We start from the raw sequence: 19,905 nt of genomic DNA on the forward strand, positions 1-19,905 counted from the left end.
ATTTTTTTTATTTAATCTTCAAAAAACCATAATACAATTTGAGTTTTTAAGATAAATTTTAATTATCTTCATGGTATGTTCATTGGTTTTATTTAAAAGATGTTTTAAATCCTGAAATTATTATTGTAATATCTAAATAAAAAGGAATTGATGTTAGTAAATAAATTATTTTTGGTGGAAAATTTAATTTATCATTACCAAATAATAACAGTTTAGATTTCAAATAAGTAATTGTGATCATTCATTCGATTAAACTAAATTGATTGGCAAAAAGTTGTATGTGACGGTCTCACAGATCATATTTTGTGAGACGAATCTCTTATTTCGGTCATCCGTAAAAAAATATTATGTTTTATGCTAAAGTATTACTTTTTATTATGAATATCGGTAGGGTAGACGCGTCTCACATATAAATATTTGTGAGATCGTCTCACAAGAGACATACTCAAATTGATTTGTGTTTGTAACATTACAATTAAATTGGTGTATAATAAATTAAATAATAAAAATAAAAACACATTTAATTAATTAATCTCCTGGATTAACAAAGTAAAAGTAAAATATATCTAATGTCGAGCAGAGCCGATCCTAACAATATTTGGGCCTGAGTCTAACTTTTAAAAAGAGACCTCCGAATCCTAATGTGTGTTCAATTTTTTTTCGTTTCATAGCAATTTTTTAATTTAAATCAATACGTCAAAGACAATCACCGAAATCTCAGCCATAAGTATAAATTATTGAGCTTTTTTTTGTATGAATTTTTTTTTCTCTAAAAACTAGTTTTAAAATAAAGAAAAAAAAGTTCCTCCGAATCGAAGGAGAATATGATTAAGATACTCGACTTGATGAAAAAGAATATAGTGAGTATTTTTTATCTGATTAAATAAATAGATAATCGAATATGAGATTTTAAGATATGAGAATGGAGGCAGATAATGAAGATGACGACGAATGATATGAAATTTTATCCAAACCTGACTCAATGTCGTTTCTATAGAATATAATCTCATCAATATTAATTTACTCGCGAGCCTACTCTAAAGAAGTTTTTTTCCTTTAATGGATTAAGGTAATACTTTTAACGTCGAATATTATGTGGCAATGCACTGCTAAATGTATTCATTTCATAAGGAGTTGTTATACTTTTGAAGTTCAAAAAGATTATATTTTCCATATCAACAGACGGATAATGGTTTGAAAGCTGATTCATTTACACCTCTGGGAATGAATATGGTCGATTTCAAAGTATCATCCGCCATGCATACATCATAATGAAGAAGCCAAGGGATACCTACCAAGCTTATGTACAAGAAAATGTTCGCAAAAAGCTAAGACGCGCCAACAAGCTTATGTACAAGAAAATGTTCGCACAAAGCTAAGATGCGCCAAATAATTGCTCTCAGCAAAATCATGTAGCGTGCGATATGATCGTGTCTTGTCAGCGTCATCCTTCCCAAACTCTTCCTTCAACACTCTTCTACATCCATCAGCATCCTATATGCCATGACAGTCTGCGGTTGTTAGCCGTTCCGGATAGATTATGTTACAGCTAAACTTCATCAGTGTTTGAGGTTGCATTGAATAGTTTAATCAGGGATCATTGAAGCAATCATGAACATTACATCAAATATAAATTTTTATATTTGACACGGAGAGAGAGTTTGACAACGGATGTGGTTGAGGATTTCATAAATTCAGTCGAGATGATTTGTTTGTCCTTCAATTGTAAATGTCATTTTTGTACCCCCTTTTTTTGTCTCAAAACCACATTTACTCCGAGACCATGCTTAAGCAAAATCAAGCTCCTTATCCATAGCACCAACAGGTGGTGGTGGGAACTTCTGTGAATGATTTTTTTCCCCAAAGTCCAAACTATACTCACAGTTAAATATCAGTGTTTAACTCATCAGATTGATGTAACAAGACAGTAGTACACACGCTAACAACCTCTGTGTTACAATTTTCAAGAGACGACAAGAACCCTTGTCACCACCATAAGTTTAGCTTCACTTTGATATTCCGCTTGAGGAAACAAATATGTAAACAAACTTTTTTAAAAGAAACGCTTTAGCGGCAATTAATTTATTCGAATGGGTGGTGAGGACACGCACTTGGGAAAAAAATACAACTTCTATGAAATGTATCGAGAACAAAAATAAGGTGTGGATGATTAGAAGGACTATGCTAGCAACAGCCACTGCAAACAATCAAATGAACGAGAAAAAGAAAAAGGGCAACGAGAGCACTACCTGTAGGAATTTCAACATTTGTTCTTCAATCGTGCCATTCATTGCTAATGTCTCAACATGAATAGGACGCACAGCACCCATTCGATGAGCCCTACTGATAACCTGCTCCTCCATGCTATTCATGTTTCATAAATTGAAATATATCAACAATATTAAAAAGTGGAGTATCACAACTATGTGTCTATGTGCAATTCTCAGCCGAAGTAGAGTAACAAAGCATAAAAATAGCAGAATATAGATCAACTCTCATAGAAAAGCACTGGTTTAACCATCTGAAAAATTACAGTTCGCATCTTCGATGGAATTGCTCATACCAGCTGGATAATCAAGATGTTAGAATTTGGCTACGAGCTGTTTAGATTTGCCAAAAAGAGGAAAAAAACGGAAACGAAAGAAAGAAATTGTAGCAATTACCTTCTATCCCATATAGGTTCCATCAAATAAACATGAGTTACAAAGCTTAAATCAAGACCTAAGGCAGCACTTCCATCCATCAAAAGAGCGATACAGTTGGCATCATGCTGGAAAGTTGCCAGAGATTTCATCTGAATACCACAAGCAAAACTTAGTAACTAAACTGCATCAAAAGAAATTATTAGAGTAAAAATAAATGTAAAAAGTAAAAACAAAAGCTTACCTTGTTACTAGAATGCATAGGGCTATACATCCCAACAAATTGGATCCCAGCAACATTTAACTGGAGCAACAGTTGAAAATATTGAGCTCGTAAGTCAAACAAATATCATAGAAATCAAGCCTGCAGCAATCTATAGTTACCTGCTGTTCAATGATATGTATGTGCTCAAGAAACTGAGAGAAGATGAGAACTTTCTCAAGAGATTTCTCGTTACACTCGTTTCTACAATTACAGCAAGTCTCCTGATCTAGTGATGGGTTTAAAAAGCTACTCCTAGAGGAGAGATTGAGGTTATCAGAGATAATCTCTCTCCTTTCACTATGGTACCCTATGGTCCTATTAGCTTCCTGCAGTTTCTGTAACTTCTGAACAAGATATGTAACTTTACTGCTGGTTGTTGACTGCCAATCAGGGTTCCAGTCGTCCTGCATCAAACAGTGATATTTTAGGAGAGCAAAAGATTCAAGACAAAAAGAGGCAAAATGCATAAAACTTCCATTGATTTTTAAATAGACAAACACAATCAAAGTGATCATACATATATATAAATAGACAAAAGGATATCTGCAGAATATTAATGCTTTAAATCAAAGGGCATAACCGCATAATCAATCTTCTCTTCATTTACCAGTCACCATTTAACCTATTTTTGTGGTGGACATGATCTACTCGAACTGGAAAAAAGAAGAAAGAGAAAGGGGGAAATCATATGATGCCAATATTTAGTGCAGCACAAGCCCTTATTACATAAAGAATTGACATTAATTGAAAGTTAGTATTACCTTGAATCAATGAACGAATGGAGCACTGAACCCATTAATCCAATATAAGGTCATATTTCCTTACTAAGTTATTAAGAATAAAATTCAACATTCAAGATGGTCGATAGAAAGTAAGAAAGGATTATTTTGAGGGCAACAAAAAAAGGTGCAATTTACTGCATATCTGCTGATATGCGGTGACAGATGATAAAATTACCATGCCATTTAGAGTAGCTTTTTCCTTTCCTTAGTAACAAAAAGTGGGCAAGACATAGGCCTTAGGTATGAACTGGAAACAAATACATGTAAAAAGAGAATCACAGTGGACCATATCAAATTATACCAAATCCAATGTACTTAGTTAGGCACACCTGTTTGTATGAAGGCTGCAACTCAATGAGATCCTTTGGGACGGGCCACTTAGGATTCGGATTCTCTGGACGAGCTAAGACTTCTGGACTCTGCATCTCATACAAATTACCACACCCAGGAAATGTACACCTTTCACAATCTAAAGCAACACAATCAAGGCATAAAAAATGCCGACAAGGTGTAATGACAGGTAAACGACACCATTCTTTGCACCTAACAATAAGAAAACAAAGGATACTATTATACAAGGTCAAACTAGATCTATAATACATGATAGAAAAAAAAAAGATAACCTCACCTCATGCAATTTCCACCATGCAAGAGATTATACTTTATTAACCCATACTCTATCGACATTATGTCCAAACCGTTCTCAACTAGTATATCCATAGTATCTTGGATATCTTCACCAGCATCTGTCACTCTAACATGTCCAGCCACACAACAAGATAATCTAACATTTCGTATTGTAGTAGCACGGAATTTCCATTGTTTCGGGTTCAGTAAACTCTCAACATGAGAAGAGTCATTCCAGTCTGCCATTAATATATTTCGCCGTACTGTTTCCACCAACTCATTATAACTTTTTGCATGTTCTTCTGAAAAATCCAAAAATGTAACTTTCCTATTGCAAGGTGGAATTGCTTGCAAATCTACTTTTCTTGCACTGATCATGCATCTATGAAGCAACTGCAACAAACATGACCTCCCCTCTTCCATTTCAGCCTCAAAGGGCCTAAGGATACCTGCTTCCCATGATTTGTGATGCTGCCCATAAGCCTCTTCTTGGAGGAATTTAAGCATTGGTTGAAGATAAGAGAGCTGGCTGCTAGGAGTGTTGGGAGTTGGAGTACCAGTCAACAACCACCGGTTTGTAGCAGTTAGGGACACAGCCATTTGTAATTTGTTTGTCATGTTGAGACTTGATCCAAGAGTATGACCCTCATCCAACATGACTCGAAGCCAATGAACTTGCATCAGTACACTTCTTTTATGAGGACTCCACTCAGCACTCAAATGATTAAAGGTAGAGATCACAACATCATAATCCCAAGCCAAATAGTGTGCAGGAGGCTTTTTCTTCTGATCACCCCATACATAAACTCGTAATTGTCCTGGTCGGACATGCCTGTCAATTTGAGTTTTCCAGTGATCGACAAGATTTGATGGGACAACAATCAAAGTGGCACTTGACACATATAATCTTAACGAATGTAATGGCTCACAGAGAGCTATCCTGAGGGAATCCAAATCAAAGGACAGGTTTGCAAGCGTCCTCGGATAGAACCACCTTAGGACATTCTTTACTACTTTCTTAACAAGGCCAAAAGCTTGAAATATTTTGTGATAATCACGAGTAACTCTAGTATCAAACAGTGAGTTTCCTACTACAGGGCTCACCAACCCAATCGTTTCCATTTCTGCTAACTTATCAGGTGAAAGTTTAACCAACCAAGTCAGGGCCTTCTTTGTCTCTGTATTTATCAGTGTATAATGTTCCTTTAGCACACTGATGAAAAATGCAATATTTTCCTCCTGGCCACCGCATGTTTCCTTGGTGTGAAAGCCCAGCAGGTATGTGATGGACTCCCCATAATCCCAAGATTCTTCTGGAACATTACAATCCTGGTGAAAGGGGTCATTGTTCATGCTACAAAACCATGCCCTAGAAGCATTTGTTAGGATTCCATTCTCAAGCTTCCGCCACTTGCTACAAGAATCACATTGGATCCAGGTTTCTTTGCATTCAACATTTTCTGCGACTGTCTCCTTGTCCCTCCTGCAGGAGAAACCAACTTGATTAAAGTCATATTTTCTGTTTTTTGAGCATTTCTTAGCCTTTTTCCTCTCAGAAGTGACAGGTGGATCGTATGCATATAGAAGCTGTCTTTTCACAGTACTATTTCTCCCAGCTCTACGCACCAAAAATGTTGAAGGAGTTGAGCAGACAGGCAAAGACAATTTAACTTGTTTACTAACTGAGGAATCACTTGAGTCTAAATTTTGCTCAGCAAAACCAAAAGAACAAGGAGGATTAGGTGCATGGAAACTGGAATTATTCCTCGGTGTGAGTTCATTAAGCGATAGTTGTCCTCTTCGAGATTTCGGACCCACCTTTTTGTTAGTGTCCTGCAATTTACCATGGATTTTATTGTCTCCGCTAACTTCATAGTAGCCACACTTCCGATCCCCATCATGCATGCTCCAGATCACTTGTACACCATTTGGAGGTTCAGCCCAAGTTCCTTGAGTTTTCAGGATTAATGAAAGGGATGTTATAGTTTTACCCAATCCAGGCTCATCACAAAACATCCCGCCATGGAAATCATTAATTGTGGGAACTACACCAGAGACAATTTCACCAGAAACCCTATTTACATAGAAATCAAATCCATCTTCGGTTTTGAAATCCATGAATAGGGGATGTTGTAGAACTTTAGATTCCCGTTCACGCAGTAACATCCAATTAACCGCAGCATGCTGATGAGGATAAAGCTTGAGTTTCATGCATGGCATGATTGATGCTGCTAAATACCTTAAGTGACGACACACCAAAGAAATCCTAAGCAGGTCTTTTGGGCATAGTGCAGATAAGACATTCATCAAAATATCATCTGACAATGCCCAGATACCGGAGTCAGATGATAAATGAGCTGGCTGCACTCTTGAATTATCAAGGTCCACCTTCTCCGACACACTGGGTAAGCTCTTAAAAATTTCTTGGAGTTCAAAAAGCTTTTTCTTGGAATTGTCAGGTGCACAACAACGCCATTTGCATTGAAGGACGTGACAGTCTGTAACACTCCAAATACTATAATAGTTGTCATGGTCCATTTTGACAGGCGTGAGCATCAAACTTCTAGCATCCCAATCACAACTGTAAAATAAAATTGTAAAAAAAATTAACATCGCGATCAACAAAACCTAAACATATATATCAATTTGTACTGACTATAGAAACTACGACAGCTAGTTGATTTAGTCACGGATCTCGGGCTGGTTTGCACCTTTTCATTTTTTTCACCTTACGATTTCACTTAAATTTGGCAAATGAGTGTGTCTGCCTGTGTGAATGGTGTGGTGTATAATGTAAATATATGTACATGTGTTTTGACATAATTACTTATTTAAAATTGATCTACCAAACAAAAAGTACTTTAATAATATTATGACCAACCACGAGGAGTAGGAGGCTCAAAATTATGCGAGGAATCGTAAACTCAACTATTCATGACCAATCAAAAGATTGGTCTGCACCTTTTCATTTCTTCATCTAATGGTTTCACTTAAATTTAGGAAATAAGTGTGTCTGCCTGCGTGTATTGGGGCATGTGTATAATGTAAATATACGTACATGTGTTTTGGCATAATTACTTATTTGAAATTGATCTACCAAACAAAAAGTAATTAAATAATATTACGACAAAACACGGGGAGCAGGGAGCCAAAAATTATGAGAGGAATCGGAAGCTCAACTATCCATGACCAATCAAAAGTACCCATTGTGAGACATCGGGATAAAAGAAATTAGAGACTCGACAATTTCCACATGGCAATTCAAACAAGAAAAGCAATCATATAGTTACAAATGAGTAGTTGCACAACAAGAAGCTTGGGGCTTAGGTATTTCAAAGCGACCTAAATGAGTCAAGCAATCAGAAGTCCGCATTTGGGAACAAGCAGACCATAATCGCGATTTGGGAAGATGCATTAGACTTGCGAATATTATTCAAAGTTCGATGTTCAGAAGTCAGTCCAAACTGAAAAGCCGTTTTGTCAACCGTCCACTACTTTGTCTTTATTTATTTTCCTTTGGGTTTTACCTTTAAGCTCTGAATTAATAAATGATGAAAAAGATAAGTCAACATTAAACATGAGGTTAACTAGATGAAATGTTTCCAAATAACAGCTGGTGATTACTCATTATTTTTAAGTATGAGGTGGCTAGTATTTAAGCATCGTAAATTAAGAGAAGACAAACAGATAAATCAACAAATGGCTGTGCGAGTAGGATAATTCCTCAAGGTGAATAATTTCTACCTCTTGGGCATCTCTATAAATAAGAGATAAAATTGAGAAATTGAGCTGTCACAGCAACAATAAATCTTTTTTTGGCGGAAAACTGGTATATGCTCTCACATTCAGAGGTCTATGGCTGCAGCGGCTGAGTTATGTGAGTTACATAATGGGAATATGCGTGAGACGCGTGTGTAATTGATTCCGTAGGAAAGGGAAGTGATTTGCTCTGTTTACCATTTTTTTCTATTCTAAGTTCTGAAATTGTGCAACTCTGTTTCTAGAATTACGCGCAGACTAAATATATTTTTTGAGTAAATTATAATCATGAATCATCTTTCAGCTCTTATTCACGCTACATTCGTAATTTATGTGTGAGTCTTCTACTATTTTACTTTTGAAATACACAATACATTAAATGCCAAATGAATAAAAAAAATGTATACAACTTTTGGACCACCAAATGCTTCGTAAAAAACTGAGACCGACTTACTTGTGTTTTATAGGCGAAGCTCCATACATGTGTTTCATCACACTCCTAGACAACCAATAGATGTTCAATGCCCACATAGACAAAGCTCCCTCGTTCAAGGAATTTCTTTTCCCACACTATCCTCTAACCTCATCCGCGCACAACTTTCCTCGACATGCATTTATAGCATGTACGCCCACAGCAGTAAAATATTTCGAAGTAAGAGGGACAAAAATCTATAATTGCATGAGGATTGATTCATTTAATCGGTTCTAACTCTTTAGGCTTCACATGACTTTGGTATGAATAGATTTCAAAAAAATGGCCTCGATATTTAAACTTCCCATGAGCAATTGAAATATATTTCAAATGCCTTTAATGGCTAATAGCCAGTCTCGAAATACAAATGTCAAATTGTTTTTTCAGGTTAAATCCCTCTAGCCATGTACTAAATGCTTACTAAAGCGTGCAAGATGATACCACCACAAGACCCTTCACTATACCACCACACCCTTCACTAATTCACAACATTAAAGCACTACCTCAGCAAAGGCAGCTGATTATAAATAATAAAATCCAACCAACGATATATATATAAATATAAACCATAGATTATCAAGAGATAAATCAATCAAAAATTCAAAAACGCACCTCAGGTGTTTGCAAAGTGCGGCGGCAATGGAGCCAAACCGCGGGAACTGCCATCCACACCACAGAACTGCAGGAAAGTACACATCCACTAGAACCACCGCTCTGATTTCCCATCCCCCGCCTTCAATTTCACTCTCCCGGTCCCTGGTCTCCACAACTCGCGCCACAATTCTCAAACACTTGTTCGTAATAAGGGTATGCAATTGGTGCAGTATGCTAATTGACCCGTGGACCATCCCCATTACGCTCCGTATCTTCTTCGACGAAGGCGTCGTAGAGGATCCCGGCTTCGCAATTGGGACCAAGGCGACATTGTTCTGGGATACGAAGCGGATATCTTGGCGTTCGCCAGAAATGTGGCAGAGGGAGTGAAGAGGTACGGGAACGGTAGCGTCGGGAATTGCGAGAACCACGCAGAGGAAACCGGCGAGCTTGTGCTCTGCGGGTGGCTCCACTTCGTTCTCCATTAACAATGGATTTTTGAATTCTCCCTCTTCCTATGATTCCGATACGGAATTCGGCGTATATATCTGCCAAACGACCCGGCCCGTGATTTCTGGTCCAGCAAGAATGGGTCACTATCGGGCCAGATCAGTAGGGACTCTGGTCCCAGTCCAAACTCAAACCGCAATATGTTGGCGGGCCTGGGCTGGAGTTAATTGGCTATTCTCTAATAATTTTATTTATGTGAATATATATTAAAATTTAGTTAAACTTAATCTTAAATTTATTGATTTTTATAGAAGCATATTATATATTTATCATTTATTAATTTTTAATAAAATATTATATATTTTTAATAAAACTAAGATTATTTTAAACATAGTATTGTGGGGTTAATATTTTGCTTATTATGGATGGTAAAAAGTACATTTGGAAACATTTAGATTCGATTTAGACAACAAATTAGTTATTATAGTAATCGATTACTCAATAATAACATGAAAATATATTTATATGTCGTGTACTATTTTTTTTAAGTTGAGTTTTTAAATTTTAATTAGTTGAATACTTTTTCAAAACAAAAATAAACAATTGATTGCATAATATCTTCTATTTCAAATATCTATATTTGTCTGCTAACTTTTATTTCATACTGTCACTATGACCCACCAACCAAACTTTAGAATACAAAAATTTATGTGAGGCGGTTTCACGGGTCGTATTTTGTGAGACAAATTTCTTATTTGGGTTATATATGAAAAATATTACTTTTTATGCTAAAAGTTTCACTTTTTGTTGTGAATATCGGTAGAATTGACCCGTCCTACAGATAAAGATTCGCGAGACAGTCTTACAAAAAACCTACCTACTTTGGAAAGGGGTAGGGTGTTCTCTTTCTCTTTTCGATCTGAGCTTGTCACACATGATTTATCTAGTATAATTTACATAATCGGTATGATTTTAAAAAGAAACTCTCTAAAGAGGTTGGAGTGATGAAAAAAAATAATTTGGACTTATTTTTTATACTGAGTTTGTAAAATAAAAAATTGTTGCGGATTATGTAAAACCTAAAACACAAAAACTACTATGAGAACGAATCACAAGGTCATTTTGTAATCCAGAAATATTATTATTTTTATGTCAAAAATATCATTTTCATGGAAAATATAAATCAGGTCGACATGTCTCACGGATATATATACTCGTGAAACCGTCTCACAACAGACATACTCCGATTAAAATTTTGATATAAGCAGATTATTCCTATATAATTTTGTATTTAAGTTTATATCTTGTTATGATTTTTCTCATAAAAATAAAAGTAGCATGAGGAATGAGTATAACCTTTAGTTAATAAAATCTACTGTCAAAAAATTAAGATTAACTATCTATATTTTGCTTACTAATATTATTCAAGCTACTCTTATTTTCTTGGAAAAGATTAATAAAAATATAAAAACTTAAACCCAAAATTAAATCGGGGAATACCTATTTTAACATTATTATATTTTATATAAAATTTATCGTACATAAAATTATATATATGATACATTAAATTTTAATATTCTAAAAGAAATCAATATTATTAAATATATATAAAATTTAATTTCCTTTAAAAAAATAAAACACACGACAGTTTGAATTGAGTCCAACTTCAAATCCTCACTCACACTCACTCACATCGCGCACTTTCAAGTCAACAAGAATTCTCCTCATTTTGATTCAGATCCATTTTTTGACTGATTGTACATAAACAAGCTGAAATCTTGAGTTTTTGGGAAGAATGGCGACAATGGAGAGCTTAATTGGGCTAGTGAACAGAATTCAGAGGGCTTGCACCGCGCTCGGCGACTACGGCGGCGGCGACGACCAGGCCTTTTCTTCTCTCTGGGACGCCTTGCCATCCGTTTGCGTTGTCGGTGGCCAGGTTATCAGAATGTTTGTGATTATAAATGTTTAAAGTATAATTGTTGCGTATGTTGCGAGAGTTGGCTGATAATTTCTGATGAGTGGATTTTTTTCAAGTTTATTTTTCTTGGGGTTCATATCTGGTTTTGTTTTTGCTTTTGTTTTGTTTTGTTTGTAATTTATATGCTTGTGTTTTGTGCTAAAACAGAGTTCGGGAAAGTCGTCAGTTTTGGAGAGCATAGTAGGGCGAGATTTTCTGCCCCGAGGCTCTGGTTTGTGTTTTTTTTTTAATTATTATTATGTAATTTCTGAGTTATATTTGAGTTTACATATTTTGCAATTGTTGATCTCTTTGTGTTATTTGACTGTTGAGTTCAGGCATTGTAACGAGAAGGCCATTGGTATTGCAGTTGCAGAAAACAGAAGATGGGCAAGAGGAATATGCTGAGTTTGGTCATTTACCACGGAGACGATTCACCGATTTCTGTATGTGAAATTTCAGCTGTTATCTGTCATGTTATTAGAAGAAATTTTAAATGAAACTTTGGATTTCTGATAATTGATGTTTTTTGTGTTGCCTTTGTTTTAGCCTCCACGCTCATGTAAAGTTTTTAAGTAAAATAATAAAACACCCCAATCAAATACCACGATAGTTGTTTTAGTTATAGTTTGTGTAATTTGGAATGAAGTAAGAAACCAGGGGTGACGTCATGGCTCTGTGCCTAGTTCGAATTCGTGGTCTGAAGAGCAAATAGCATGAGGTAGAATGCATATGTTATCAGGTTTCAGAAAATGGCTTGCTTTTTGGGATTTGAAAAAATATCACTGGTGTTGAGTAGCTTGGAAAAATGTTCACGCCTTCTCATTTTCATGTACAGCTTTGGTTCGTAAAGAAATTCAGGATGAAACTGATAGAGTGACGGGGAAGACAAAACAGATTTCTCCAATTCCTATTCACTTAAATATATACTCCCCAAATGGTATGTTTTTCTTGATGAGCTATTTTATTCGTTCCTTTTGCTCAGAAGGATGGCTTTCATATCCAAAATTTATAAATTAAATATATTTTTCATTTACCTAAGATTTACCTCAGCTGATGTTTTTGGTTTGTTATAAATTGCAGTGGTCAACCTAACACTGATTGATCTGCCTGGTTTGACAAAAGTTGCTGTTGGTATGTTTCTGTCTAGGCAGTTTTTATGTTGATATGGACTCTATCTGACACAAACATGTATTCTTTGCAGAGGGGCAACCAGAAAGTATAGTTCAAGAGATTGAAAATATGGTTCGCAATTATGTTGAGAAGGCAAGACAATAATTTTTTGTTGTTCTTCATGTACATTTCTTGTTTGCATCAACATGCTTCTTTCTGAAAAATATTAACCGTTAAAGTTTGATAAACATTTTAATTTCAGAAAAGAAAAACATATATGTGATGAACATATAAGTATTTATAAGCGATGTAGTCAAATTCAGGTGCTTTGGACAGGTGTCATTTATCTAAACTTTGCTCCACATTGCTTTTTTCTTGTTTTTGGTGGGTTTTGTTTGTTTCAGTATAATTTTTAAGTGTCAATTCTGACAGCAAATATAATTGTTATCTGCACCACATGCAGCCAAACTGCATCATATTGGCAATATCTCCGGCAAACCAAGATATTGCAACCTCGGATGCTATTAAGCTGGCAAGGGAAGTTGATGCAACAGGTATTTTTTACTTATCATTTGATAAATTGATATTATGAATGTTGCTTAATTTATGTTATATTACTTTATATTGCTTGAAATTTGAATTTTGCAACATTTGTAGGTGAACGCACATTTGGGGTTCTAACTAAGCTAGATCTGATGGACAAAGGAACTCATGCACTCGATGTAAAAGCTCTACCCCCTCTCACAGTTCCATGAGTGCACCACTAGCGCACAATTGTCCACTCACTATGGAATAATGAAAATAAATAATTCAAGAGTAGCTGGAATACGCTTTCTTTGTCTCTTGGAGGAACATTATGTCTTTTAGGTACCTAGAAACAGGAATTACCTCTTCCATGAGAATATAATTCATTAGAACTTTGAGAAGGTATATCTTTTGATCGATGTATAATTAATAATCATTATTTTGGTTTTAAATGCGAGGAAGATTGTAAACTATTTTCTAACATGAAAAATATTTTCTTCTCTGCTTGTCTTATTATTAGTTAGTTCCAGACATTGGTCGGAAGATGTCTCGTTATTCAATTTTATATTCTATATTTATGAATGGATATAATCTCTTATATATTAAAAAAGCTAACCATAGTCTTCTAGTGGTTTTCCTTGTCCTTATTTCTTCTTCCCCCAAACCTTTTCTTTTTAATTTCACTTAAAGATTAGAAAGTTCCCCTGATCGTATGATTTTCTTAGGTTTTGGAAGGAAGATCTTATCGTTTACAGCATCCCTGGGTGGGTATTGTGAACCGCTCGCAAGCAGATATAAATAAAAATGTTGATATGCTAGCTGCTAGGAGGAAGGAGCGCGATTATTTTGCTTCAAGTCCTGACTATGGACACCTGTCAAGTAAAATGGGTTCTGAATATCTGGCAAAGCTTCTCTCCAAAGTATATTTTGTTTCTCTTTTCATTTGGCATCCTGTTTGCATTGGATGACCGTTGTTCATATACTTAAATGAATGTTAGAGCTCAGTACTCACGTTATTGAACGGTTTGATTTCAGCACTTGGAATCTGTTATTAAGGCAAGAATACCAAGTATCACTTCTTTGATAAACAAAAGCATCGATGAACTTGAATCTGAGCTGGACCACCTCGGAAGGCCAATTGCTGTTGATGCTGGGGTTAATTTCTTACCTTCCTCGTTGCGACTATTAAATTTGAATTTATTAATATGTCAGCAACTGAATATATGTTTCAGGCTCAATTATATACCATCTTGGAACTTTGCCGTGCTTTTGACAAGATATTCAAGGAACATCTGGATGGAGGGTAAGCTTGTCCTTGTGCTCCCTCCCCTCTGTATGGTTAGATTGGATGCATAGTGACATCTAAATTAGACGTGGAGAAGTTATTCTTCAAAAAATATTTTCTAATCACCGTCTCTCTTTTGGTTATCATGACCTTCAAGACATTATGTTACTTAGATATGGCCTTGCCATTTGATTGTCCATGCTTTCAAAATTATATCATCTTTGCTGAAGAATTATCTAATTGCACGAGTGTTAATAATGTCAGCCGACCAGGAGGTGATCGAATTTATGGAGTTTTTGACAATCAGCTTCCAGCTGCTTTGAGAAAACTTCCATTTGATCGTCATCTATCCATTCAGAATGTAAGGAAAATTGTTTCAGAATCTGATGGGTATCAACCACACTTGATTGCTCCTGAGCAAGGTTATCGGCGCCTCATTGAGGGTTCATTAAATTATTTTAGGGGGCCTGCTGAAGCCTCTGTAGATGCTGTAAGTCTCTTGGAGCCCTTTTTTCCTCATGATTTTCTCTTGCTGCCTCCATGACTGAACTACAGAACTGTTCAGGTTCACTTTGTCTTGAAGGAACTAGTGAGGAAGTCAATTGGGGAGTGTCAGGTCATTCTATAATCTCAATTGCCCTACCTTAATTTGATTTTAGTTGACGCGCAGATCACATATTTCTGAATATTTTGTGCCAAATAGGAATTGAAACGATTTCCAACTCTGCAATCAGCAATAGCTGGAGCAGGAAATCAGTCGTTGGAAAAGTTTCGCGAGGAGGGCAAGAAAACAGTTACCAGATTGGTTGACATGGAATCTTCATATCTCACCGTTGATTTCTTCCGAAGACTTCCGCAGGAAATTGAGAAATTGGGAAACCAGGGGGGAAACCCACGTGAAAACACACGAGAGAACACAGCAGCCACCCCGGCCTTTGATCGTTATGCAGATGGACATTTCAGGAGGATAGGGTCGAATGTATCGTCTTATGTAACTATGGTATCAGAGACTCTGAGGAACTCAATTCCAAAGGCTGTAGTTTATTGTCAAGTTAAGGAGGCCAAGCAGAATTTACTTCATTACTTTTACACTCAAATTGGGAAGAAAGAGGTATTTAGTTTGATTTTGCTTTCTTTGTTTATGCCAAATTCTTTCTCCTTTTCTTTGGCCAAGCAAAATATAATATCGAAAACCATTGATGATTTCAACGATTTAACTCAAAAATTTAAATCAACAGTTGTCCAAGCTTATGTTTGACCATTGTCATTAGCTGATGTACACGATAGCTGAATACTTGTCGCTCACATATACCCAACAATCTCTCACCATCAATTGCTACCATTACACTAGTGAGTCCAACCCATTACATTTGATCTAATACATTTTTTAGATTGTGCGTTAATTATTGCACCAAAATCTATATTTGATTGTAATGTTGTGAAACTCAAACCTTTAAAACATATGGTAGTTCAGAACCATGTTTCATTTGCCACTTAAAGCCTTCACATACAAGAAAATGAGAGTGATTAATGCTCATTCTGGCCAAAGTTTTTGTAGCTATCGTGCATATCAGAATTGTTTAACCAATAACAACATTAGTTGATTACAACGATTCAACTCGAATCCTTTTAAATGATAGTTGTATGAGTGTTATATTTTGACCTTTGTAATTTAGCTGTTGTACACAATAGCTGGACAATTTTCGCTCATGTGCCTACAATCTCTCTCCATCAATTGCTACCGCAATATTTCAGAATCCAACCAATTAAATTTGATCAAGCATGTTTTTTTAGATCAAGCATCTGTCATTGTACCAAAAACTATATCTGAGTTAATATCGTGGAACTCAAACCTTTAAAACATATGGTAGCTCCACGCCATGTTTCAACTGTTTCACCACTGAAAAATGAAAGTGATTATTGTTCGCTATGACCCAATTTTTTTTATAAATTTATTTATGTTAGAATTGTCAATCCAACAATAAGAATGGTTTCATGGATTTCGTTTGTCAAATCGTTCTTTTCCTCTATCAATTCATATTGCATTTGATAATATTGCAGGGTAAGCAACTTTTAGACTTATTAGACGAAGATCCTGCACTGATGGAGAGGCGGAAGCTATGTGCTAAAAGGCTTGAACTGTACAGAAAAGCACGTGATGAGATTGATTCTGCGTCATGGGTTCGTTGAGATCCAATAAACAGTTAACATATTTGTAATGTCCATGTAGGAATGGTAGTTCATGTTGGTTGCAGAACCTTGGATTACCGATCCAGGTTGGGAATATGTTTATTGCCCTTTCGAAATCATGCTAACATTGTTTTGGCTTCACGCTATGTTTGGTTTTCCTCTGTTGTAAATGCAAGAATTCTTTTCCATGTAATGAATTAGTGTGCTTTGTGCGATGAAACTGTCTCTGGTCCTTTTGCTGGTGGAATTTCTTGTGGCTATGAGAATGTGTCAAATTTGGCTAGCACTCGTGAATTGTTGTTGAAGAGAGTTAGAAATTCCTGTCTATATATTTATTGTTTACATGTTATGTTTCAATTTATGTACGACATATGATCTCCATTTCTAAAAATTGTCAGTTTAGAACCCTGAATGATAGCTGCCGGGACCTCATCTACGGGGTTGGATAGGACAATGTCCTAAAGATAGGTTGAACTCAACCTATCTATAGCGTTTGACTACATTCATAGGTGCCGGCATTGACAAATCATCACTTGTAATATCTTAGGCAGCACCTTGGCTTACGCATGTTAAGCATGCCCCCTTCCCTTGACATAATTGTCCATGCTTTTGCATCATCTTTTTTATTTGTTTTTTGCCGACGTTTTTGTTACGTTGCATATGAAATCCATAATAACAAATTCATTATTTTGTTTGGGTAAATTCATATGATAATAATAATTAGTATTTAGGCGAGGGGAGGGAAAGTTTCGGACTCTCGAACCTGGTACACTTTTAGATTTGATAGTAATGTCTCACTGAACCAAGTAGTTTGTGGTATTTGATAATAAATTTTAGAGTAAGGTCTCTTGAGAGACGTCTCACAAATCTTTATCTGTGAGACATGTCAAATCTATCGATATTCACAATAAAAAGTAATACTCTTAGCATAAAAAATAATATTTTTCATGGATGACTCAAATAAAAGATTTGTCTCACAAAATACGATTCGTAAGACATTTTCACATAAGTTTTTACCTAAATTTAAACTACCCTACATCAATATCACCCAATTTACACTTTACTATTTATCGCAAGAAAATAGTAGAATAATCAAACTATATATCGGTGATATAAATTTTCAAAAAAAAAAAATGAAATAATTTTTTCATCAGATTAAAAATTTCTAGCAATAAATTTCAACATGAGAACCCTACCTAGTCAAATAAGGTTACGGGTGCGTCATGACTCGATAAATGTGTAGAAAATCGTCATAGAATGTTGACTTAGTTGTGAGCTAAATTAAATGTCTTCATAGAATTAATGAAACACTACTGAAAAACAAGTGCATTGACTTCCTAATTTTGCCCACTTTTTCTCACTCGGTGGTATCACCTATGCTCCATTAATATATTATTTTGAATTATTACTGATAATAAATTATTATTATTATTATAAAGTTCGACTATAGAGATGCCAACTAATTAAATATTGGCTAAATTTTAATAGATCGTATAGTTTTTTTTCCATGATCTTTCCTTCTAATGATTTTTATGAACAATTTTATCATATATATTTTTAATCGAAGTCAGCTTCGATTTTATACCATTAAATTAAAGGGTTTTTGCATTCATTTCCTATATATTTAGTGTATTTTATATGTATCTCCATTATCAAATATGAAATTATAACATATAAGAAAGATAAGTGTCCGATACATTTAATAAAGGAAGTGAATGCAAAAAAACCATTAAATTAAAAATATATATACATGTTATTTTATTACTAATTTTTCGCTAATAGAGGGTTTTATTTTATAGTATTACAGTATTATAATCAATATTCATGTTAAATAAAAAAAATTATAAATATTTGGGAAAAAAATAAAACAATAAAGTTAAAAGTAGGCAAGCTAAGCAACTAAATGAGGTCCATCCATTTTAACCCTGACGAAAGGGCATTTACTTCCCCACATTACTCCATTCTCAACGGAGGAGACTAGAGGAAAAGATTCGAGCACAATTAAAGAGTAAGAGTTGCCTATGCAATTTGAACTGTTGTAATTTTTTTTTTATCACGTGAAAACCGTAGTTTTTATTTTTCATTGTATATCGAGTAAATCTCTAAACTATTACAACGACAAATCATGTTAGTTAGATAAACTGCACTGTACAAGTTTTGTCATTTGTGTGACATGTTCGTCCTAGAAAGTGTTGGTAAGGAAATCGAACTTCTGACTATTGGTTAAACTTGTATCTACTCCATCAACTCAGACAATATCATGTGGACTTGAACTTATCTTTATAATTTTTGGAAGAAGAGTAATAGGATTATTTAAATACAAATAAGATTTGAACTAAATTGAGAAGTAAATTTACGATAATATCAATATTTGCGATATTTAATATTAAATAAAATCAGGGTATATTTATTATTAACCTGACTTAATAATATATATTTAGTTTTTGGAAAATCAAAATTATCTTTTAATATCGTATTCTCTTAATTACTTAATTAGGTATAAGGTTTTACTCAAATATATATATATATATATATATATATATATATATATATATATATAATAAAAAAATATTAATTTACATAATATAATTTGGCCATTTTATTTCCTTTTTCTGCTCTATTTTTGCATCAGAAATTTAACCGAAGATCCAAAAGTAAAGCAAGAATTCTGAAAATGAAACACAATTGATTGCACGTTTGTTATCCTCCATTAAACCAAGGACAATAATATTCTAATATAAATGGGTGATTTTGGTCAAAGTCGATAACTTCTGCACCAATTCTTGGACCCTTTAGGACACTAACTTCACATTCAAATATTGCAAAATAAAACATGAAATTCTTTGTCAGATTGATAATGTAGGTTCTAATGTCTATTTCTGTCATCTAAGAATATTCGTCTTATAACTTCATTTTTTGTTAGTTCTTAGTCAAATTTCGTCGAAAGATACTAACATGACATGGAAAAATTGTTGATATGCGTACATGCTTTGTCAACATTATGGTAAAATAAGACTAACACCAAAAAAAAAAAAGAAGAAGCTAAGTTACATGAATAAAACTATACATTGATAAGTTAAAACACTAAAATATAAAACATGACAACTTACGGAACTAAAAATGATTATTTTTTCTTCGTAATACACTTGATTTCATATTGTCTTCTCATGAAAGGCAAAAACTTGTGTGAGACGGTCTCGCGGGTCGTATTTGTGAGACGTATCTTTTATTTGAGTCATCC

At 34.7% G+C, this 19,905-nt stretch overlaps 2 protein-coding genes across 9 annotated transcripts; one reads left to right on the forward strand and one right to left on the reverse strand.

The window, feature by feature from the left end:
• Window positions 1-1,138: 1,138 nt before the first annotated feature.
• Window positions 1,139-9,680, reverse strand: LOC140823393 (F-box protein At3g54460). 8 transcript variants are annotated; one of them, XM_073184709.1, is made up of 9 exons: window positions 9,160-9,677; window positions 4,318-6,897; window positions 4,019-4,232; window positions 3,027-3,311; window positions 2,887-2,946; window positions 2,664-2,794; window positions 2,250-2,364; window positions 1,343-1,494; window positions 1,146-1,295 (listed from the first exon to the last, which is right to left on the reverse strand). In XM_073184709.1, exons 1-8 carry the CDS (start codon window positions 9,624-9,626, stop codon window positions 1,348-1,350), a joined length of 3,999 nt encoding a protein of 1,332 aa, XP_073040810.1. In that variant the 5' UTR covers window positions 9,627-9,677; the 3' UTR covers window positions 1,146-1,295; window positions 1,343-1,347. The 8 variants fall into 8 exon arrangements, 4 of the variants coding, with proteins under 4 accessions (XP_073040809.1, XP_073040811.1, XP_073040810.1 ...); XM_073184708.1 differs by having other exon boundaries at window positions 1,139-1,494; XM_073184710.1 differs by lacking the exon at window positions 9,160-9,677 and adding an exon at window positions 8,530-9,098 and having other exon boundaries at window positions 1,139-1,494.
• Window positions 9,681-11,237: 1,557 nt separating this feature from the next.
• Window positions 11,238-16,924, forward strand: LOC140823394 (phragmoplastin DRP1E-like). The gene is made up of 15 exons (XM_073184712.1): window positions 11,238-11,530; window positions 11,720-11,783; window positions 11,890-11,997; window positions 12,390-12,491; window positions 12,635-12,685; window positions 12,756-12,817; window positions 13,128-13,218; window positions 13,322-13,386; window positions 13,915-14,109; window positions 14,225-14,344; window positions 14,422-14,492; window positions 14,739-14,964; window positions 15,040-15,090; window positions 15,178-15,585; window positions 16,536-16,924. Exons 1-15 carry the CDS (start codon window positions 11,387-11,389, stop codon window positions 16,662-16,664), a joined length of 1,887 nt encoding a protein of 628 aa, XP_073040813.1. The 5' UTR covers window positions 11,238-11,386; the 3' UTR covers window positions 16,665-16,924.
• Window positions 16,925-19,905: the final 2,981 nt, after the last annotated feature.

Source organism: Primulina eburnea, chromosome 2, assembly GCF_022965805.1.
Source record: "Primulina eburnea isolate SZY01 chromosome 2, ASM2296580v1, whole genome shotgun sequence".
In the NCBI taxonomy this organism is placed as follows: Eukaryota; Viridiplantae; Streptophyta; class Magnoliopsida; order Lamiales; family Gesneriaceae; genus Primulina; species Primulina eburnea.